We start from the raw sequence: 25,045 nt of genomic DNA on the forward strand, positions 1-25,045 counted from the left end.
TTGAACCATGATAGGCCATGTGGGAGTCCAGCACCTGCTGGACGCAGTAATTCATACTTTAATTCCATTTTTTCCACAAATGTTCTGAAATCCCCTTGTAAGTATGTAAGTATACATGTATGTATACATGGGTATAAATGTGTATATACTGATTACCACTCAAATAATGTTTTCAGATGCTGAGAACTCCAACTTCCTCAGGAGGGGTAAACTCAGGCTTAGAGGACACTGTTCTAAGTCACAGATTTGGGAGAAGTCAAGGATGAAAACCTGCACACAACAAGTGTGCATGACTGCAAGGAGCCACCCCAGGATCACCTTCTGAAACTGCACAGACACAAGGAGAACGATAAAGCCAGGCTTAGATTTTCCCCTTATAATTTGCCATCTTTACTCATAAATCTTCAGAGGGAAGAATAAATGGAAATAGTAAAGCTATACCTAATTTCTTTTTTTCTTTTTTAATTTGCCAGAGGGGGCATGCACCCATTAGAGAGAGACAGAGAGAGAGGGAGAGAGGGAGAAAGCAGCCTCCAGGGGAACACGGTCACACCACAATCCCTTCCCCTTCACTTCTCCATGCTGCCAGGATTGGGGGCATACACACACATGTCCAGCACGTTTTTCAAGCTGCTGGGGCTGGATTCAAACCAGGGTCAGCCAAGTGGGATTTAGATCCTTTAACCACTGGGCTATGGGGCTGACTTATATATTTGAATTTCTACAAAAATATAAACAGCAGCTAAGGGTCTAATTTCATTTCTCTGCAGGTGGATGTCTAGTTCTTCCAGCATCAATTATCAAAAGACTTTCTTCTCTACTCTGTATTATCCTGTACCCTTTGTCAAAGATCAGTTGGCTGTATGATTTGGGATTTATTTCTGTATTCTCTATTCTGTTCTATTGCATATGCTATGTGTCTATTTTTGTGCCAGTACCATACTGTTTTGATTACCACTACTTCATAATATATTTTGAAGCTGAGTAGTGAGATGACTCCTACTTTATTCTTTTTTAAAAAAAGAATTATTTGGGACCAAGAATTGGCATAATGGCTATGTCACTGGACTCCTATGTAGTCAACTGCAGTTCGAGTCTTAGACCCAATGGCTTAAACTCATGCTGGGCGTGTGTGCATGTGTGCCCAAGATCTCAAGAGGAGAATGGAGGGGAAGGGATTACGGTGTGGCCATCACCCCTGGGGGATGATTTCTCACTTTCTGTCTCTCTGTCTCTTTCAGTCTGCACACACACCCTATAGCAAAAACCTCTCTGAAAAAAAGAATTACTTATTTAATTAATTTACTATTGTTACTTAATTGGCTATAGTACAATGAGCTCACCAGAGAGAGATAGAGGGAATGAGAGAGAAAGAAAATGAGAAAGTAAGCTGCCAGGCCTGGGACTTGAACCACAGTCAGCGATGTGAGAGTCTGGTGTCTTATCTACCATACCACCTGCTGGCCCCTGACTATTCTTTTTGTACAGTATTGCTTTGGTGATATGGGATAAAAATAGTTGCACATTGGGACCAGCATATGGTGTAATGGTTACATTGCTGGACTTCCATGTAGTCAATCACAGTTCGAGTCCTGGAACCTGTGGCTTCAAACTCATGCCAGGTGCATGTTTGTGCATGCCCAAAATCCCAAGAAGAGAATGGAAGAGAAAGGACTGTGATGTGGCCATCCTCCCTGGAGGGAGAGTTCTCACTTTTGTCCTTCTGTCTCTCTCTGTCTTTCCAGTGATAATATGCGAGCTATAGCAAAACAACAACAACAACTTCTTAAAAAAATAAAAATTTGCACATCATTCCTCAGACAAGGGATTGACAACCAGAATATATAAGGAACTCAAGCAGTTCATGCTTAAAAAAAAAATGAAGAATTCAATTAAAAAATGGGCAAGTAAACTGAATAGACAACTCTCTGAGGAAGACTTATGAATGGCCAAAAGGCATATAAAAACATGCTCAACATCTCATAACGAAGAGAATGCAAATCAAAACCACAATGAAATGCCACTTAACTGCGGTCAGATGGTTATGATTAAAACAATAAAGAATAACAAGTGGTGGGAGGTTGTGGTGAAAAGGGAACACTCTTATACTATTAATGGGAATGTAAATTAGTTCAACCTCTGCAGAAAACAATATGGAGGTTCCTCAAAACCCTACAAATAGAACTGTCATATGACCCATTAATCCCACTCCTTGGTATTTATGTGAAGGACAGGAAAACATTCAGTCAGAAAGACACTTGCACATCCATGTTCATTGCAACATCATTCACAATTGCCAAGATATGGAATCAACCTAGTTATTCAAGAACTGATGACTGTATTGAAAAACTGAGGCACATATATACTATGGAATAGTACTCAGCTATACGAGACTAGGAGATTTGATTCAAAGAAGACTTAATGTTAAGTGAAGTGAGCCAGACTTTGAAAGATAGGCACTGTATATCCCCACTCAATATGTACCGAATGTCTGCACTCTATGGCAGAAATGGAAAGATCCTGAGATAGGATAGTAGAGAGAATTAATGTAGATACCAGAGAATGTAAGAAAGGACGGTGGGTGGGTGGGAGTGAATGGTAGAGGGTGGGTGGGAAAAGTAAAGGGAAGAAACATTTAAAAGACAAAAGAATTGAGATCAGCAGATGGCATAGTGATTACATCGCTGGACACCTACATGGCCAACCGTGGTTCAGACCAAAGTCCTGGACCCAGCGGCTTGAAACTCACGTCAGGCGTGTGTGCCCAAGATCCAGAGAGGAGAATGGAGGAGAAGGAATTGCAGCGTGGCCATCCCCTCTGGGGGGTGATTTCTCATTTTCTGTCTCTCTGTCTCTCCAGCAAGTACACATGCCCTAAGGCAAAAATATCTCTAGGATAAAGAGAGACACAAAAGAATATAAAGTTCTCTGTTGAAAAAAAAAAATTCTGTACTCTTTTGCTCAGGAAAGATAAAAATTTTCAAAGAAAGAATATAAACAGTAGCTAAACAGACAACTGTGTCAACAAGATGCCTGAGTGCTGCGTCCTCCACGGCACTTACCTTCACTGACAGCGTGGGGCTTCACGATGCAGCAGGTACAGTTGGTGAATCTCGCAGTGTTTGCTGGCCCACAGCCTCCGCTCGAAGGGAAGAACAACTCCATTTCCTAAAGACAGAGAGGAGTGACTGACATGTGAGTCTTCAGCTCACAGGGCACCTCTGTGAAGGGGAGAGAACTACACCATTACTTTCAGAGTTCTGTGATACAAACGCTTTGTTTCAAATGTTCTAAATGTGAGTTTTACGAGGGCTGATTAACTTAATCCTGTCTCAAGATTTGTAATCAGAAGATACAAAGAAGTAGTAGTCAGAGCAGTGAGAACATGATCGTCCACCCAAGGGTTATATGACAAGGACTTCCTGCCTCTGAGCCCTCACTACCGTTATGCCCACTACTCCTTAACAAGCCCTCTGTCTAAGCTCCGGAGAACCCTGCCAGTGTGGAAAGGGCCATGTCAAACATCAGTTTGTCTCGGAGCCTGTCCTGACGCCTCCACTTTGCACCCTGAATCCCCCAGAGCTGTAGTCATTCGGGTGCCTCCCTCTACCACATTGCAATTTTGAAGGAAGGAAGTACCTTGTAGAGCTTTATAGGCCCTGTGATCCCCAAAAGGATGTCTTGCTCAAAATAAATATTCCTTTTTATTGAATCTAAACTCAAGAGATCATACATAGTATGTGTTAATGTCTTGTTTGTGAGACAGGCGAAAGCTCTGAACCCACAGGCCTGGCAGAGCCCATGGAGGAATGAAGCCGCCCTGGGGAGCCAGACAGCAGGGCAGAGGGGCACGGGGAGGGAAGGCCTGCAGAGCAGCGGCCCCTGTATCGGCTCCCCCACAACGAAAATCCTCAAGAGACACCAGGTCGTATTTTCTCTCTGGGCTTCATCTCCTCCAGTCTCTCAAATCTACAACCGGGCGGCCTTTCCTCCCACCAGAGCGGTCCATGCTGCCAAGTCTGGCGGCTGACCCTCCGCCCTCACCTTCTCGACCAGCGACCAGCAGCGGTGGCCACAGTGGACCCTGCTGCCCGGGGAGGCTCTCCTCACGTGCTTCCTTCCTCCCCACTGCAGGCTCCCCTCCGGTCCTCTCAGAACTTCCTCTTATCGGCCGACCTCTAAGCACTGGAGAGGTCTGGGCCCACTTGCCCACCTCGAGCTACTGGTGGTTCCTCAGGCCCCGCAGCTTGAGCTGCCATCTGGGCTCTGATGGCTCCCACACTTTTACTGCCAATGCCTCCTCCCAAACGCTTCACCCAGAGCTATGCAAACACGACCTAACAGACTTTGTTTTATGTTTAAAATGTCCGGAGCAGGCCAGGGGAACCGGCGGGGCAACGACGTGCTCATCTGGGTGCTGGAGCCACACTGCCAAGGAAGCCTGGGCACACAGTAAGTGACGTGGTATGCGGCGGCTAGCAGGAAAGCGTCGAGGCGGGCACCTCACTTGGTCTCGCCCAGAGCTGAGAAGCTGGCTGGCGCCGGGCCAGCCGCGACGTGTGAGCAGGTGGGCAGCACGGCATGGTGGCAAAGGCAATATAGGAGGTCAGAGTTCAGTTCCCAGGCCAACCTCCAGCAGGCCAGGTACAGTGGTGTGTGCTGGTGGTCACTGCTAACTGAGAGGATGGGACAGGGGGATCTCTACTGGCCCGACTGTCAATAATCAGTCCCTCGACGTTAAACTGCACATGATTAAAGTATAAGAGAGGAATGCTGACATGCTTCTTCCTGTAAACATCACAATCAACAAAAGACACATAGGCATCATTTGCCCACTTTGGCCATCCCTTTCTTCAGCCTCTCCCTGCCTTTTCCCCCAATCGCTGTATGCACTAATCCACTTTCTGTCATTATAATTTATGCTATTTTTATGTAAACAGAATCAGAGGGCAGGGCTCTTTCCTCCAGGTTCTTCGTTAGACAGACTTATTTTGAGATCCATCCCCTAGGGCAGGTATCACTACATCATTCCTCTTAATGTTAAAATTTCTTTTACATTTTTTAATTTATATTGCCAGGACACATGTGATATTAGATGAGAAAGTATCCCTCCTAACCCACGGTGCATGGTCGCGCCCCAATCCTTTTTCCTCCATTTCTTCATCTTATCAGGATTTGGGATACACACACACACACACACACACACCTGCACATACATGTTTGTCTAGTATGTTTTCCAAGTGGTCAGGGTCAGGATTCAAACCATGACCAGCCAGGTAGAGTCCAGCTCGCTTAACCACTGAGCTATGCAACTGGCCCAATTCTGTATTCCTTTTTTTTTTTTTCAAGAATTATTTAATTTAATTTAATTAATTTATTTATTTAAATTTGAACAGAGAGGGACAGAGTAAGAGAGAGAGAGGGAAAAGTGAGAAAGTAAGACGTCAGGTCTGGGGCTCAAACTGTAGTCAGCCACGTGTGAGTCCAACACCCTTAACCACCATGCCACCTGCTGGCCCCTGTAGTCCTCTTTATTGCCAAAAAGTGTTCCATACCTGGATACATCTCGGTTGTTTATCTTTTCGCCTGTTGGACACTTGGGTTACTTCCTGACTATTACCAAGAACGCTGCTATGAGTGCCCATGTGCGAGTCTTCTCTGACTCGACAGCTGCTCCCATTTCTCCTGGGTAACGTGGAGGAGAGAATGGCTGTGTCCCCGGACAGGCAGGTGTTCGACTGTATAGGAGACTGCCAAGCTGTTTCTAACATGGTTGCACCGTTTTTAATTCCCACCAGGAGTGGCTGAGTTCAAGTTCCTCATCCTTGGCACTGGTGTGATCAGTCTTTCAAATTTTAACCCCTCTAATGGGTATGCAGTGATATTTCCCTATGGTTTTAACTAGCATTTTCCTAATGTTCAATGATGCTGTGTACCTTTGTTTATGTTGTTTAAGGTTTTTGCTATAGTGCATGTGCACTTGCCAAGAGAGAAACAGAGAGAGAAAGAGAAAGGAAGAAATTATCCCCCTGGAGAAAATGGCCACACCAAAACCCCTTTTCCTTCATTCTCCTTTAAGGATTTTGGGCACACAAGCACACACATCCAGTGTGATTTTCAAGCCCACAGGCCTCAGACATGAACCACAGTGGGTCATTTGAGAGTCCAGCGTCTTAACGACCATGCCACTTGCTGTATATTTTTAACCTTCTTATTTGCCATTCATAAATCTTCTCTGATATAGAGCCTGTTCAAATCTTTTGCCAATTTTTAAACTGGAATGCTTGCTTTTATAGTAAGTATGAAATTTGCATAAAGAGAGAGAAATAGATAAATAGAACAGACCAGAGGGCACATAACTATACCCACACATAAGTGGTCAATAAATTTGCAACAAAGATGCAAAGACAATTAAGTGAAAAAGGATAGTTTTTAAAACAAATGGTGCTGGAAAAATCAGATAAGCATATAAAAAACAAATGTTGATTATACCCCATATCTTACTTTAAAATGAACTCAAAATAGATCACAGAACTAAATGCAGAACCTGAAACTAAAATTTCTAAAAAGAATACAAAGGAAAAGATCTCTGTGACCCTGGGTAAGAAAATAGTTCCTTAGATTCAACACCGAAAACACAATGCATAAAAGAACAATTTGATAAATTGGACTTCATCAAAAGTAAAAATCGCTGCTTGCCCCAAGATGTTGCTAAAGAGAATGAAAATGCAAACCACGCACTAATAAAAATATCTGCAGCTGGCTGCATGGCCTGGTGGTTAAGGCAGCCAGATCCCACAGGGCTGACTGTGCAGTTCGAGTCCTGGACCCAGTGGCTTGAAAAATGTGCAGGGCACGTGTGCATGCCTAAAACCCTGTAAGGAGAGAGGTGGAGAAGGGGCTGTATGGAGACCACTCCCCAGAGGGGCACTTTCTCCCTGACCTCCAGTCCCTCTGATGAGCACGTGAGCCCTCCAGCACACAAAAATATAATAATAAAAATGTTTAAATGTCTAGATAAGGTATCTGCATAAAGAATTTGCATCTGTGATATGTAAAGAACTCTGAGCTGAGTTCTAAAGGACCAAAAGAAGTTACTAGAGCAAAGGGAAGCTGGCATTCCATAGCAGGCAACAGAGAGGGAATGCCAGAGTCTGCAGAGGGAGAGGCCAGAGGCCAGGCTGCAGGAGAGACCAGGAGACAACCACTTTAGGGCTTTTAAACCACCCGGAGGAGCTTGAACTTCATTCTGAGTATGGTTAGTACTATCGGATGCTTTTAGTGGTCCGCCATGGTCAGATTAGCTTTTTTTTTTTTGGAGAGTTTTTTGCTATAGGGCGTGTGCGCTCACTAGAAAGACAGAGACAGAGAGACAAAAAGAGAGAAAAATCCCCCCCCTGGGGGGAATGGCCACGCCGCAATCCCTTCTCCATTCTCCTCTCAGGATCCTGGGTATACGCGCACATGCCTCCTGCATGAGTTTAAGCCACCGGGTCCAGGACTCAAACCGCGATCGACTACATGGGAGTCCAGCAACAGAGCCATTATGCCAACTGCTGGTCCGCCAGTATTTTTAGTTTTTAGAATGCTCACTTTAAAAATCTATGTGGAAGATGTATTTATGGTAGATACCTATGAGCCAGAGCTGCAGCAGCCCAAGTCAGAACTAGAACAGTGGAGCGGGATGGAAAGAACGACAGCGGCTCAAGAAATGTCTAAAAGAAAAAAAAACCCAAAAAACAAAAAACTGTTTTACTGATTGGATTTAGGGGGAAAGGAGGCAGGAGAAAGAATACTTGCTCCCAAATTATTTTGCTAGTGACATACAGAATACAAAAGGAATAGTCTGCTGAATTGTAATCTCTAAGGAGCATGTAGATACACTTAAGTTAATTCATCCTTTCCTAATAAACTACCTAGCACAGTCTACTGACTGATCAGTCTATCCCCGACCTCAGATTTATAACACCAAGTTCTCGTGGCCCTTCCTGAGCACTCCGGATACTTCAATGTATACTTGCCTACCTCCATGCCATTATCAGGGATTTTTGCTACTGAAGCTTTATAAAAGTTTATATTTTATCAACCCACCTCATCACCAGCAAATCTTTCCCCTTCTCCAGATTATCCTGGCTGTCCTGGACCCTTAAACTTTTCCACATGAGAATTTTGTTAAGCTTCATGACAATCTGTGTTAGGATTTTGACTGGAATTACACTGAAGTTACAGATCAACTTGGAGAGAACTGATATCTTTATGATCTGACTCTACCCATCCTTTCATTGACTTAAGTCTTCTGTTACTGCCCACAATAAAGATTTAGAATTTTCTCCACAAAGAGCTCTGACATCTTTTGGTTTATTCTAGCTAGGGATTACATAGTTTGTTACCACGTAAATGGAAAGTGCTTCTGAAATTACATTTTCTAACTGGTTATTTCAAGTACATCAAGAATACTATTGATATCTGTAGATTGATATTATATCCAGTATGAGTTACAGATAGAGATTTGAGAAGCACCGTGAAAGTAAAATATTAATAATAATAATGATAGCAGATAACATCCATTCATTCAGTATTATGTTCTAGGTACTATGCTATGCAGTTAAATAATTTTATTTAAACCTCAGAAGAACACTATGGTGTGACTATTACCCTATTTTACAGATCAGGAAGCTGAGAATTAGAGCAAGGAGTGGCAGAAGACAAGGAAAAGCAGACTGTACAAAGTTATCATCCAAAAGGACACCGTTAAAGAGAGTGAAGATGCCAGGCACATACCAGAAGAGGAAAGAAAGCCAATAAACAGGAACACTGATCGCGGTCAGCTAGAGAGAAACGAGGAGAGCCAGGTGTCACGGGGCTAACACAGGGTGGGGCATGTCGAAAAGGAGACTCCCTAGAGTTTGTCAAATGTGGCCAAAAGTTAAAGCAAGAAATGAAAATGTTGGGGCCAGAAGGTGGTGTGATAGTTAAGGTGCTGGGTTCCCACATGGATAACTGCAGTTCAAGTCTCAGACCCGGTCATTTGAAAATCACACCAGGCACATGTGTGTGAATGTCCAAAATCCCAAGAGGAGAATGGAGGAGGAGGGATTGCAACATGGCCATCCTCTATGGGGGTGATTTCTCACTTTCCTTCTCTTTGTCTCTCTTTGGTAAGTGCACATATCCTATCCAAAAAAAAAAAAAATCCAAAAAACAAACACATTTTTAACTTTTATAACTAAAAAGACATGGTTATGTTAGCCAAAACAGTTTTGATGAAGAAAAAGCCGTACTGTAGTGACTGCACTCAAGAAGCATCCCAGGCAGTGGAAGAGTACAGCATGGTGAGTATATCACACGTTGGTGAACTTCAGCTGAGCAAGGATCAGACAGTAACTGACAACTCGTCGAGGACGGGCTGTCTGGGGCTGTCGTGTGATGTTTTTCAACTTTCTGCTAAGACAATGGCTCTTGCTTTTCATGCTGGATCTTCCAATCAAAGTATTCCTCCTTGATCCCTAGGCAGCTAACAGGAATTCCACAGGCTTCACTTTTCCTAAGACAAAGGTCAAGGGTTGTACATGCTGAAGAATTCATACAGACAACAGGGCATTTCAGAGACTAATGGCGAAGAGAGGTAAGAACTCTAAATCCACAAAATAAAAAAAAATATGCTTAAGTATTCCTTTAGGAGAACGGTAACTAACTGTACAAGTGGCTCTACTATAAAAAGAGATTTCTAAAAATCCTTGTGCAAATTGTATTTGCAGACAGAAAATTTTCTGTGAAGTTTCACGAGGCACATGCATGATATACACTCATGCCCTGAAACACACTCGCACTTCGGATCAGTCTGGCTTCACCCTGCTAAGGCATAAAGCTTCCTTGCACTTCTGAATGCACTTGTTTTCAGTATTAAGAGCACTATTAAAGTAAATGTACAACCTATATTATTATTCAATAAAGATACAGCATAATTAGACTCAGAGTCAAAACTCAGGGCATTTCCTAAAAGATTGCAAACATCTGTAAGGTAAATCATACTCAGAAAAATAACAAAGCGATACACTGACACTTATCCATTTCTTTCTATTTTCATTTATGTCAAAACGTTTCAATGCAAATGCTTTGGAAAAAAAAACTTGCTTCCTAATGAGAAGTAGCTAGGGAGCTTAATGTCCAGCACGTATTTATTGAGCATGCGCTATGTGCAAGGGGACTGCGATGATCAAGACAAAACAGACAACAACCCTGCCCTCTCAGAACTCACATGTGAGTCAAAACACATACAGCGCCTGGGTAACCTAAAATCTGACAAACGTATTTGTGCTCAAATTTTCGGAACATACTGCTAGAAATAAATAGTGAAGAAATGGATGGAGTAAGATGCTAATGGGAAATAGGGGAATAGCAATGACTGTGTGGGTGACTTGCCCTCAGTTTCCTCCTTAGTTATTTATGACTATCATTTCTGTAATACCGTACAAATCTGGTAATTTAACTGCAAAAAGCAACACTACCTTTACAGTAAACATCTATGACTAAGATATGGTTGAAGAATATAGTAGCTTTCTCACCAACATCTTTAAATCCCTTGGCCCTTTCATCATATTTGCTTTGCAAAACCATAGCCATGGGGAAGACCAACTCCCCACCACCTCTGCACCTACAGTCATGAAGCCAAAAGTGGCCAGAGTCAAAACTCAGGGCAAATAAAAAAATATCTTTTTTTTATTTAATTGAATTTATTTATTTATTTATTTATTTATTTGAGAGGTTTTGCTATAGGGCATGTGCATTCGCTAGAAAGACAGAGAGACAGAAAGCGAGAAATAACCCCTTAGGGGAGATGGCCATGCCGCAACTCTTCTCCATTCTCCTCTTGGGATCTTGGGCACGCATGCACATGCATTTGGCATGAGTTTAGGGATTGCAACATGGCCATCCTCTATGGGGGTGATTTCTCACTTTCCTTCTCTTTGTCTCTCTTTGGTAAGTGCACATATCCTATCCAAAAAAAAAAAAAATCCAAAAAACAAACACATTTTTAACTTTTATAACTAAAAAGACATGGTTATGTTAGCCAAAACAGTTTTGATGAAGAAAAAGCCGTACTGTAGTGACTGCACTCAAGAAGCATCCCAGGCAGTGGAAGAGTACAGCATGGTGAGTATATCACACGTTGGTGAACTTCAGCTGAGCAAGGATCAGACAGTAACTGACAACTCGTCGAGGACGGGCTGTCTGGGGCTGTCGTGTGATGTTTTTCAACTTTCTGCTAAGACAATGGCTCTTGCTTTTCATGCTGGATCTTCCAATCAAAGTATTCCTCCTTGATCCCTAGGCAGCTAACAGGAATTCCACAGGCTTCACTTTTCCTAAGACAAAGGTCAAGGGTTGTACATGCTGAAGAATTCATACAGACAACAGGGCATTTCAGAGACTAATGGCGAAGAGAGGTAAGAACTCTAAATCCACAAAATAAAAAAAAATATGCTTAAGTATTCCTTTAGGAGAACGGTAACTAACTGTACAAGTGGCTCTACTATAAAAAGAGATTTCTAAAAATCCTTGTGCAAATTGTATTTGCAGACAGAAAATTTTCTGTGAAGTTTCACGAGGCACATGCATGATATACACTCATGCCCTGAAACACACTCGCACTTCGGATCAGTCTGGCTTCACCCTGCTAAGGCATAAAGCTTCCTTGCACTTCTGAATGCACTTGTTTTCAGTATTAAGAGCACTATTAAAGTAAATGTACAACCTATATTATTATTCAATAAAGATACAGCATAATTAGACTCAGAGTCAAAACTCAGGGCATTTCCTAAAAGATTGCAAACATCTGTAAGGTAAATCATACTCAGAAAAATAACAAAGCGATACACTGACACTTATCCATTTCTTTCTATTTTCATTTATGTCAAAACGTTTCAATGCAAATGCTTTGGAAAAAAAAACTTGCTTCCTAATGAGAAGTAGCTAGGGAGCTTAATGTCCAGCACGTATTTATTGAGCATGCGCTATGTGCAAGGGGACTGCGATGATCAAGACAAAACAGACAACAACCCTGCCCTCTCAGAACTCACATGTGAGTCAAAACACATACAGCGCCTGGGTAACCTAAAATCTGACAAACGTATTTGTGCTCAAATTTTCGGAACATACTGCTAGAAATAAATAGTGAAGAAATGGATGGAGTAAGATGCTAATGGGAAATAGGGGAATAGCAATGACTGTGTGGGTGACTTGCCCTCAGTTTCCTCCTTAGTTATTTATGACTATCATTTCTGTAATACCGTACAAATCTGGTAATTTAACTGCAAAAAGCAACACTACCTTTACAGTAAACATCTATGACTAAGATATGGTTGAAGAATATAGTAGCTTTCTCACCAACATCTTTAAATCCCTTGGCCCTTTCATCATATTTGCTTTGCAAAACCATAGCCATGGGGAAGACCAACTCCCCACCACCTCTGCACCTACAGTCATGAAGCCAAAAGTGGCCAGAGTCAAAACTCAGGGCAAATAAAAAAATATCTTTTTTTTATTTAATTGAATTTATTTATTTATTTATTTATTTATTTGAGAGGTTTTGCTATAGGGCATGTGCATTCGCTAGAAAGACAGAGAGACAGAAAGCGAGAAATAACCCCTTAGGGGAGATGGCCATGCCGCAACTCTTCTCCATTCTCCTCTTGGGATCTTGGGCACGCATGCACATGCATTTGGCATGAGTTTAAGCCACTGGATCCGGGACTCGAACCATAGTCGACTACATGGGAGTCCAGCGACATAGCCATTACGCTAACTGCTGATCCCTCTTTTTTTATTTTTAAGAGGGATTTTTTTCTATAGGGCATATGTGCTCACCAGAGAGAAAGGGAGAGATAGAAAGTGAGAAGTCACCCCCTGGGGGGTAAGGCCATGCCACAATCCCTTCTCCTCCCTTCTCCTCTCGGGATTTTGGGCACACATGCACACGCACTGACATGAGTTTCAAGCCGCTGGGTCTGGGACTCAAATCATGGTTGACCACGTGGGAGTCCAGCAACATAACCATTACACCACCTGGTGGTCCTAAGCGACCATCTTAATGATGTCTGTGAATAGCAGGTGCACCATTAAATCAGCACAGCAATCGCACCGTATTTCCTACTTGCTCCTCACATGTTCTCCTCTCTTTCTTCAAACCACCCAATAGCCTCGGCCCCATCCTTGCTTTGAGCTGCTCTGACTTTGCGTCCTACTGAAGAGCTGGCATCTGTGTCCATGCACCCTGTCTTCCATCTGCTGCTACAGATATCTGGTCGTGCGCTCACTGAGCTGCTCGGCTCCTCCCTCCCCCTCAGCTCCAATTTCCACCCCCAACCTCATCAACGGCATCGCTCTAGCAAGTGTCTCTCTTTTGCCTACATTGTCAATTTTTCACATCTGTATTTTTTTTCATCTTACAAAAAACAAACAAACAAACAAACAAAAAATTGACTCTGCATTTGCTCACAGCATCTCATTTCTTTGTCATCTGTATCAAAACTTCACAAATGAGTTATCTACATTCACTGCCTCCAATCTCTCCCTCCAACTTTCTGCTAAGTCCACTCTAAGCACAGTATTGCCTTCAATGCCCCATCATTGATCTTACAAACTTCGCCAGAGATCTCTCTGCAGTGTGAGATCTAACAGCCCATGTTGAGTCCTCTCACTGGTCTACGCCCCTCAGGGACAACACTGGTCACTCTCCCCTTTTAGGACACTGTCCTTACTTGGTACCAGGACACAACAATCTCTGGGGTTTTCCTTCTGTCTCACTGATGGCTGCTTCTTGACTCACTGGTTTCTGCTTTTTTAACCTTTTACCTGCATACAAGGCTTCATCACTGGTCCCTTCCCTTTTCTTTTCTTTTTTTTTTTTTTTTTTTTTTTGAGAGGTTTTCGCTATAGGGTGTGTGCACTTGCCAGACAGAGAGAGACATAGAGGCAGAAAGCGAGAAATCACCCCCCAGGGAGGATGGTCACGCCACAATCCCTTCTCCTCCATTCTCTTCTCGGGATCTTGGGCACACACGCACAAGCGCCCGGTATGAGTTTAAGCCACTGGGTCCGGGACGTGAACCGCTGGTTGCCTTCCCTTTTCTATCCACCCCTTCTCCTCTGGAATCTCAACCCATCTTTTGGCTTTCAAAAAGTGCTGCTCAGCCCTATCCTATGCCTTCAGCCCTGACCTCTCTCCCAAACTCCAGATTCACCTATGACATTTTCTGTCCCACACCTACTTGGATGATAGCCTACATGTGAGGTGTGCGAATGTCCAAACTCCACCTCCTGATCTCTCTCCCATGCTGACTCTAGCCAAAGTGCTCCCACTTCGGGTCATGTAAATTCAATCCTTTTGAGGGCTCAGGCTAAAAGTTTTGGAGCAATCCTTGACATCTCTCTTCTTCTCATGGCTTACATTCAATCTGGTAGAAAATCTTGTACTCTTGGTCTTCAGCCATTAAATGTATTTTGAACACATCGATATGCTCCTCCCATTGTGCCACCCTGGCCCACGCCAACCTCTCTCTGGGTCATTGCAACCGGCTCCTGACCAGGCTCCCTGTGGCTGCTCTTGCCCCCCTGGTCACCTTCAAGGCCAGCCAGAAGAGTCCTGTTCACAGCAAATCAAGCATGTCAGTCCTCTGCTCAGAACCCTGAAATGGAGCCAGCAAGTGGCATAGTAGTTAAACCGCTGGACTTCCAGTGTAGGTGACCACAGTCTGAGTCCCAGACCCAGCAGCTTGAAATTCATGCCAGGCACATGTACGTGCATGCCCAAAATCCCAAGAAGAGAATGGAGTTAATAGGACTGTGGCACGGCTATCTCTCCGGGGCTGGGGTACGGCGGGGGAGATTTCTTGTTTTCTGTGTCTGATAAGCACATGTGCCCTATAGCAAAATCTCTTTAAGAAAATGGAAATGACTTTCTATTTTCCTCCAACAAAAAGCCAAGGTTCTAGTAAGTCTGACATGATCACTCCCTGGTTACTTCTGGTTACTTCTGCGACCTCATCATCCCCTCCCTTTTTCGTTCTCATCCAGCCACACTGCCCTCTTTCCTGGACTTGAATATTCTGGGAAGAAAGATGATATTGAAAAGTTGGCAAGATTCTTGGTCAGTGTGCCTGGTACACAGAGATTGACGTGAAACGGCAAAGGTAAAGCTAGACGGAGAGCCGGGGCCAGGTGGGGAAGAGTGTTGGAGGCTACAACAAGGACTTCAGATTTTATTTCACCGCAGACAGAAATTCACTGATGGGCTTTTGTCAGGTAAATGTTGATCTGGTTTGTATTAAAAAGATCTCTAAGCACATTGAAATTTTCACAAACTGAGTATAAAAGGAAAAAAGAATTAGGAAGCTATAATAGTAATGCTGGTAAAAACACAGCAGTAATTTAGACCACAAAAGTCAGCTTCTCCTATTTTAAAAGCTGAGCCACGGGCCAGCCAGTGGTATAATGGTGGAGGCGGCTGGACTCCACATGGCCAACTCTATGGACTGAGTCTTGGACCCCAGCAACTTGAAAAGCATGGGTGTGTGTGCATGTGTGCCCAGAATCCTGAGGGGAGAATGAAGGAGAGGGGATTATACCACGGCCATCATCCAGAGAGAGTGAGTTCACTTTCTCTCTCTCCTCTCTGTCTCTCTCTCTCTCTCTGGTGAGTGCATGCGCCCTACAGGGGAAAATAAAAAAGAAAAGCTAAAAGGATTGCTTATATAGTTGTAAGATAAAGACAAAAATAAATTAAGATTGAATGTCTCTTACATAAAATGCTTAGATTGAGAAGTGTTTCAGATTTAGGATTTTTCCCCCCAGATTTTGTAATATTTTCATATATGTGAGATTTATGGGGATGCGAGCCACGTCTAAACACACAATGCATTATGTTTCATGTACAATTTATGCACTTAGGTTGAAGGTAATATTATACAACAGTTTTGCACCGCAACATTTTGGCTACCATCTATCACGAGGTCAGGCATAGAACTTCCCATCGGAGGCATCATACCGGTGATTCAAACATTTCAGATTTCGGAGCATTAGGATTTCAAATGTTTGGGTTAGGGACACTTCACCTATATTATAAAACTGCCTGATATTTCATTGCAAACATGGCCAGATTTAAAAGCATCTTAATTTAGCTAAGAACTTCCCAAAATGCTAAAAACAAACTTGCACTCCATTCATTCAACCTCCGTATAAATCTAATTTAACACTTAATTAAATGAGTTAAAAATAGGCGTAATTGCTGGGAAATATTCTTCTATATAGGAAAATGACATTAAGCCTGAAAGTTCAGTGGTAGGTATTATTTGATATAATACCTTCTTTTGGGATATCTGCTATCCATATGGTGGCATTCCTACATTAAGTCAATAATTTAAACATTTATGAGCCTCAGTAGTTTAAGTGTGGAAACAAGAAACAGAGTAAGAAGAATTGTGACTGAGAAAACTTCCTGTGACCATGACCAAGTGACCAGTTCACAAAGGAGACGGATCATCATTGCAGGATGGAGCCTCGGCAAAGGGCAAAGTCTTCCTCTATACCCATCAGGGAGGCAAATGCACCCGAAGCGCCTCGGGTATAGACACAGCGCTTTACTTTCACAAAAGTCACTGATCGCAACTAAAACAGAACTAAAATATTTCTGAAACGCCTTACTCTGGCAGCAGAAGCAAAAGAGTCAGGGCCATGAGCTGCGTTTCTTATGCCGTCTGTTCCAAAGAGGGCTCTGATGCTTCCAGGAGCATCTGTACGTGCGACCCCAGAGTTCGCAGGCCCGAGCAGCCTTTTCCATTCACAGATAGCATCGTCTCTTAAAATCTCCATGGCAATAACGGGACCGCTCGTGATAAACTGGATCAGCTCACTGCAAAACAGGTGAAATATTGATTTGCTTTCTCTATCGACCTAGGCATTTCTATTAACAAAAGGATATATTTCAATTTGAACATTTCAACATCAACATGAAAATTATAAATATGAACAATTCAACACGGTGGATTTTACGTGGGCAGGATAAAATTTTCATAAATTCAGTGTTTTGTAATGGTCCAATCCCATAAATACTAGGGATGCCAAGTCAATTACTGTTAGAAGAAAAATCACTGGTTTTGTGAAGTATGAATATTTCATTTACTTAAAATGCATATTGTTATCCTATGCTTTTGCTGTTGCTCTGTAAGGTACAGAACTTTCCTTTTTATTTTCATGTATTTTATCATTATAGTCCAGTACAAATTTAGAGTATAAAGAGTGACATCTTAGAACCAGTTGTTAGCGTAATGGCTATGTCACTGAACTCCCATGTAGCTGACCACGGTTTGAGTCCCAGACCCGGTGGCTTAAACTCTCGCTGGGTGCGTGTGCGTGCGTGCCCAAGATCCCAAGAGGAGAATGGAATCACCTTGGGTGGTGATTTCTCACTTTCTGTCTCTCTGTCTCTCTCTGTCTTTCCGGCGAGCACACGTGCCCTATAGCAAAAACCTCTCCAAAAAAAAAGAGTGACATCTTGTAACATGTTTTCAGCAAGAACTTATTTCATATTTTTATGTAAATTGTTAGAATTTAAAGACTAGTCAGAATTTTTTATCAATAAACAATGAGTAGGTTTAGTGATCAAGAAAACATGTCAGGCCAGGAGGTGGCATAGAAGTTGAGGCACTGGACTCCCATGTGGCCAACAGCAGTTCAAATCCCAGACCTGGCAACTTGAAAGTCACACTGGGTGTGCCAAGAGGAGAATGGAGGAGAAAGGATTGCGGCATGGCCATCACCCCTGTGGGGTGATTTCTCACTTTCTGTCTCTCCAGAGAGCGCACGTGTCCTATAGCAAAAATCTTTCAAAAAAAAGGAAAAAAAAAATCAACAGCACTTCAAGAAACACTCTTTAGTTAGTGTGAGACCTGGACAGGGTTATTCCTTTCTTACATTATGAAAGCATGTGCGTAGGTTCTTGATTAAAAACCCAGCACTGTGCCCCGGTCCAGAGCCATGAATACAATCCGTCATTTCATAGGTCCACTTCTTTGTGTATGCCACAGATATCCTAAAGTCCAGCTGATACAGAAATTTCAAACAGAGTAGCACAAGCCTACGACATGGATGTCCCACAGAGTATGGGGAACAGTGCGTCTGACCTAAGGTGCTGCTTCATTAAACAATTTCCAATTATTGCAGCTACTCTTCTGTTATGTCCTTCCCATATTTAAAAACCAGTTATTTTACCAAATTTAATAAAATTTACTGCATATGAATTACATATAAGACATTGAACAAGGAATTGTAATTCAGTGCTAGACACAAACAAAGAATATTGTCTACCAATTTCCCAGAAAATTGTATATACCTATCCTAAACAGGCTGTGGGATATTTTATAAAGCTGGATTTTAAATAACAGACTCCATAATAATTTTGAAAAATAAAACTTAGAGGAAAAAACCCACTACTCTGTGCAGTGTACTAAATGGCATGTCTATTATAGCAGCTGGACTAATAGAACATTCTTCCTTATTAGAAACGCAATCATTCCTTCATCAAAAGTAATCTGAGGGACCAGCAGTTAGCATAATGGCTATGTTGCTGGACTCCCATGTAGCCGACTACAGTTCGAGTCCTGGACCCGGTGGCTTAAACTCACGCTGGGCACATGTGCGTGTGTGCCCAAGATCCCAAGAGGAAAATGGAGGAGAATGGACTGTGGCATGACCATCCCTCCTGGGGGGTGATTTCTTGCTTTCTGTCTCTCTGTCTCTCTCTGTCTTTCCGGTGAGTACATGTGCCCTATAGCAAAAAAAAACTCTCCAAAAAAGAAGTAATTTGAACATGTACAGTAGTCATGTAACGACATAGTGCCCTATAGCAAAAAAAACTCTCCAAAAATGAAGTAATTTGAACATGTACAGTAGGCATGTAACAACATCCCAAACATTGAGAATACAGACTCAGGTTCTAACATATACTATATTTCAAGGAACAAAATACATATAAAACACTTTAGTTGAAATGTAAGACTTCTGTGACCATTGTTTTATATAGGAAGACTAGCAAAGTAAGAGTGTAAAAAGCACAACAAACATCTTCAACATAAGATATAATTATCACTATATTTTTTAATCAACCAAAATCTAGAAAGAAACATATGTTCCTTGTAATTTAAATAAATCATCCTATTTGCTTCTGACTGAAGTGTAACATATTTAATCATAAGAGGTAAGGATTTTTATCCAATAAAAGGGTAGAGGGAACAACTCTTAGAAACAAATCTGTGCAGCCCCAGGATCCTTCTGCGGGCTTTCTGACAGGTTATTCTGCGTCACAACTGTAAATACGACCCTTCCCGTTTCAATGGTCACCTCTACTGCGTATCACTAGACCCCAAGTTAAACACCTACTTAAAAAAGGGCCTCGACTGGTGGTCTGCATGAAAATCTGTTGCTTCTTTCCTGTAAAATAATCAAGATGACATCAGTTAAGATTTCATGTAGGAAAATAATTATTATTTTAGCTTATATTAATGAAATAAAGATGAAATCCCCTAAATTTATATTTCTTTGATCTGTATGTGAAACACTTCATAATTTTTCACCAGTCTGTCAAATATATCCTCTTAAAATGTTTGCCAATATCGGGACCAGCAGATGGCATAATGGTTATGTCACTGGACTCCCACATAGTCTACTGTGGTTTGAGTCTCAGACTCAGTGGCTTAAAACTCATCGCAGGCACATGTGCATGCATGTGTGCCCAAAATCCTGAGAGGAGAATGGAGGAGAACGGTCTGGGGTGTGGCCATCCTTCTGGGTGATTTCTCACTTTCTCTCTCTCTGTCTCTCCAGGAAGCACACGTACCCTATAACAAAAATCTCTATTTTAAAAAATTACCAGTATGAGTCATATTTAAACTAACATAAACAATTACAAAGACCAGATGGTGGCATGGCAGTGACATAACTAGCTCACAGGGAAACATCCCAGGCTTGTGTCCTGGGCTCTCCCTCAGTATGGCCAGCACACAGGTACCCATCATACTAGCTGGCAGAAGCTTGGGGTGGACTGTGATGTCCAAACCCATTTCAGAGCTCCTGTCTGACTTTCTGTCTCTCTCATGAAAGAATTAAGTAAATAAACCTTAAGTACATGAAAATAAAATTATCAAAAATTTTAAAACATGAGGCAAATCACTTTTCTACTTATGTAACATATCATCTATTTTTCTTTTCACCAGTGTCTCTAACATTCTAGAAACAAAGGTTCAAATTCGACAAATAAGAACATTTGGTAAAGTCCAAACAAAAAAAAAAAAAAAAAGAAAGAAAGAAAAAGAAAAAGAAAAGCTACCTTCTAATTCTAAATCTGTCACCTTCCCTGGTCCATTCCTCACCTAGGGCCCGAGGACACCTCTCCCCCCCAATGGTTTCAGTTGCCTCTGCTGCTAACCACCCCTATTGGTCAGCAATGCCGTGCACCATGTGCACTTGGCACCCAGGATTAACAGTGCTGACTCTGACATTGCCATGACCAACCACCCCACCACCTTGACAGGTGGGACCTCTACTGCATGCCTTATCCAGGGCCTGAAAACACCAGCACTGCCACCAGCAGCCCTCAACCACAGGGCCCCTGTGCACTATGTACCCCTTGCCCAGAATCTGTGGTCACTCAGTAACCTCCACCTGCATCAGAGTCATACCATAGCCTCCACAATCACTTGCAGTACAGGACACTGAGTCACTCCCAGACACCTCTGACACCAATTACAATCAAAGCAGCAGAACAGAGACTATAGAACTGTGCCCGCCCAAAACCAAAGCCAAAGCATCCTACCCAACAACATGATAAAACACACCCACAGGAGAACGACTGCCATACAAAAGCCAGTCAATAAAATGGGAAGAGGCAACTATTATACCATGTTACACCATATGCACAGAGATCAGTGCACACATACATACACACACATACAAAAAAATCAAAAACAAGAAAACTTGACTATTTCAAAGGAACCGAACCTATTAATTCTTAAGTAATAGAAGAAGACTGAGTCTGCCATGAGAGCTGAGATCTAGTGATTTCAGAGATGAGAGCAATGAAGATGTTCTGCTGAGAATTTACCCTGGCAAGCAGAAAGGCAGGCCAGAAGAAGACTGAATCTGCCATGAGAGCTGAGATCTAATGATGTCTCTCTCTTTCTCTGTTTTCTTATCCTATTTCTTTTACCTGATCATTTTGCTGCTCAGCCTCCACCTACTGAGTGTCTAGACAAGTCTAAGTGAAAAGTTGCCAAAATCTGAATATTATTTGGGTCCTCATATTTCTCAACTCCCACTGAATTTGTGACACAAAGGGAGAAAAATGCAATGGCAAAGAGTTTGCAGACCACCCCCTCCTGTGCACCTCTGATCGCTCAGATTGATCTTCTAGAAATTAGGAAGAAAAAAATAACATATCAGATAACTAGAAATCACCTCAGGGGCACAAGATATGCGAAACCAAGAAAATACCTCATTCCCAAGGGAAAAGAGTAACTCCTCTTCCTCCACAGACAGTAAAATGGAAATCCTGCGGTCAGCCATCTCTATTACTTCTCCCATAATATGGTTGCTCCTCTGTCTTACATCTTACACTGTCATTGTAAAATCCATTTTGGTGTTTCAATTTTGGGATCCCAGGAAGGCATCCAGGCCTTTCTATCTGCCTAAGAATAATTTCATCCTCTGGCCTCAATCCAATCTGACAGTGAAACAGAATAACAGGTAAGAGGATCTCAACTTCTAGACACATCATGGCAGCTAGAGGCCAGAAAGAGATATGTCCCAAAGTCTCCTCTTGATATATTGGGTGCCTTCCATAAGAAGCAGATCCCACAAAGTGTCATGGGAAAAGCAATTTCAACCAAGAATACTGTACCTGGCTAGATTATCCTTCATATGGGAAGAGAAGACAAGGACATTCTCAGGTAAACAAAACCTGTAACAAAACCAGACCAGCTCTCCAAGAAGTTCTCAAGGGAGTTCTGTGCCAGGAGAACTAAATACAGACACACAGAAATAAGAGTTCAAAAACAGCTAAGAAAATGGCCAGCTTAATGGTAGTAACTAGTCCAGAGTTAAACGTTATCTTCCAGAATTTAAACAAAAAGATTGGACCACAACAGAAGATAAAGTACATGAGTTTGAATGGTGAAGTAGGATTTTATGACTTTTGACGAAAACATTATTGACCTTCTACGCTTTGTTTTCCAGTTTTAAGAAGTTTCTTCTACTCTCAAGTTGTGGACAGGTCTATGTACCTACTATTTGAATAGAATCCTAACCTGTTTCCTGGCTTTAAGTATTAGGCAAAGTACTCTTAACATTTTTTGATTTTGATTTATTAAAGCTAAAACTGCCTTTCTTGAAATTAAAAATGTATTTAAAAAATGCCTATTTAGTAACCACAGTAAGCTATATAGCCCCAGCTATGTGCTATTTTATAGTATATTCATTCTACCTAGAGTCTCATGCCTAAAGTCAACTTTTGTTCACAGATATGTATATATCAGCTGAACTTACTATTGAAAGTATTTAGATTAATTAAGATAGTTTGTGAATCAATACAATGTGGGAACTGAACTTGCTACAGAAAGTATTTAGGTTAATTAAGATATTTTGTGAATCAATATAATGTGGGAAAGAATAAAGAAATGGAAAGTAACTGCAGATACCAGAGACAAGGTGGGAGGAGGATGGGAAATGGCAGAGGGTGAGAAATAGGGGGAAAATAATATATATATATATGTATATATATACATATATACATATATATATATGAAACAAGAAATGGAAAATTATTTGTTGACAATAATTTGTATGATTAAGCCACTTTACAGTGTTTTCTGACTGGAAAATTGCATTTTGTATGCTGTGGTGATTTTCAGTGAAAGCATGTAAAATAAATAAATAGAATTTAAAAAAGCAAAAAAAAATATTCTTAAGTAATATATCCCCCAATGAAAAGAACATTTATGAAATGCCTGAATTCAAAGTAATGACCTTAAGGAAACACTATAAGACACAAGTGAATACAGATAATCAATTAAAGAAAATAAGAATAACAGTCAAAGATACAAATAAGAAACTCAACAAGAGATAGATAGATATTAAAAAAATAACCAAAGAGTAATCCTGGAATTGAAGAATTCAATACATGAAATAAAAATACACAGGAAAGGGGCCAGCAGATGGTGTCTGGACTCCCAAATGACCAATCGCAGTTTAAGTCCCAGACCCAGTATCTTGAAACTCACAGTGAGTGTGAGTTTGCGTGTGCATGTGTGTCTGAAAATTCTGAGAGAATAATAAAGGAGAAGGGATTGTGGCATAGCGATCCCTCCTGGAGGGTGACTTCTCACTTTATCTTTCTCCATCTCTCTAGCACGTGCATATGCCTTATAGTGAGACTATCTTAAAAAAAAAAGTAAATAAATACATGGGAGAACTTCAACAACAACTACATTAAGCAGACAAAAGAATTTCTGAATGTGAAGACAGGTCTTTTGAAATAACTCATTTGGACAAAAAACAAAAAACAAACAAAAAAACCATCAGGGAGGAGCCAAAGAAATAAAGGAATAGAGGAAAAAAGAAAGAAAGAGAAGAAAATGAATTCAAAAAGAATATAAAAGAAATAAAGGAATAGAGGAAAAAAGAAAGAGAAGAAAATGAATTCAAAAAGACTATAGAAAGATTATAGAACTATGGGACACCAAGTAGTGAACAAAATTTACATGTGAGAATTCCAGATTGAGAAGGGAAAGGGCACAGTAAGCCCATTTAATGAAATAACAACTGGAAACTTCTCAAGTGTTAGAAGGATAGCAGACATCTAGATTCAGAAAGCTCAAAGTTTGCTGAGTAGATCCAACAAAAACAAATCTCTCCAAGGTGCATTATAATCAAACTATAAAAAGTCAAAGGCAAAGAAAGAAACCTAAGAACAGCAAAAGAAAAGTGTCAAGTCACATATGAGACAATTCTTATTGTACTAACAGGAGACTTCCCATCAGACATCACATGGGCATGGAGAGATTGGGACAATCTACTTAAAATGCTGAAATAAAAAACTGCCAGCCAAGAACACTGCACCTGGCAGAGCTATCTTTCAGAATCAAAGGAGAAATAAAGAAATAAATTATCTTCCAATAAGAAAAAACAGAGAGAATTCATCACCACTAGACTGGCTTTACATGAAATATTTAATAAGGAAGTTCTACATATGGTAGCAAAAGGACAGTCATGACCATCATGAAAACTAAATTATAAAACTTACTAGCAGAACAAACACACAAGAAAGAAAAAGAGAATCAAATCTTACCTTTACAGAAAAATTGCCAAACCACAAAGATAAACAATAAGAGAAAAATAAAGGAACAATGGAAATATTTTTTAAAAAACTGACAGAAGTCGACACTATCAATAATAAGCTTAAATGTAAAATGGATTAAACTTCCCAGTCAAAAGATATGGATTGGTCCAACTTCCACGGTACAGTCAGCAGCATTATGAACTATAGTGCTAAGTCACATGGTCAACTGCATTTAGGATCCTTGACCCAGTCAACAAGACACACTGAAAATATATTTGCATCCCCAGGATCCTGACTACTTGAGGTCTGGGAGAAGGTCTGCAGTATGATCAGATCTTTCTGGAGGGTGCTTTTCTCTCTTTCTCTCTGTCTCTGTCTCTGTCTCTCTTTTTCAAGTGCACACAAACGTACTCTCTATTATGAATATAAAACAGACAGAGACAGAGACTGACTGAATAAATAAAGACCCAACTATATGTTTCCTATAAGAAACATTGATAAAGACAAATAAAATGAAAGTGAAGAGATGGAAAAGCATATGCCACATAAACAGAAGCTAAAAGTAAGCAGGATTTGCTATACTTATATCAGATAAAATAATTTTTTTTCCTCTTTTTTTTGCAGAGGTTTTGCTATAGGGCGCGTGCGCTTGCCAGCCAG

The 25,045-nt window shown here is 41.3% G+C and overlaps 1 protein-coding gene across 1 annotated transcript in view; it reads right to left on the minus strand.

The window, feature by feature from the left end:
• Positions 1-25,045, minus strand: part of NME7 (NME/NM23 family member 7) — a 168,879-nt gene that overhangs the window by 60,218 nt on the left and 83,616 nt on the right. Inside the window, exons 5-7 of the mRNA XM_006159925.3 lie at positions 19,435-19,485; positions 16,702-16,909; positions 3,063-3,168 (exon numbers count right to left, since the gene is read on the minus strand). Coding sequence (XP_006159987.1) covers positions 3,063-3,168; positions 16,702-16,909; positions 19,435-19,485 — 365 coding nt within the window. The remainder of the gene's footprint in view (positions 1-3,062; positions 3,169-16,701; positions 16,910-19,434; positions 19,486-25,045) is intronic.

Source organism: Tupaia chinensis, unplaced genomic scaffold, assembly GCF_000334495.1.
Source record: "Tupaia chinensis unplaced genomic scaffold, TupChi_1.0 Scaffold000662_1, whole genome shotgun sequence".
NCBI classification, from domain to species: Eukaryota; Metazoa; Chordata; class Mammalia; order Scandentia; family Tupaiidae; genus Tupaia; species Tupaia belangeri.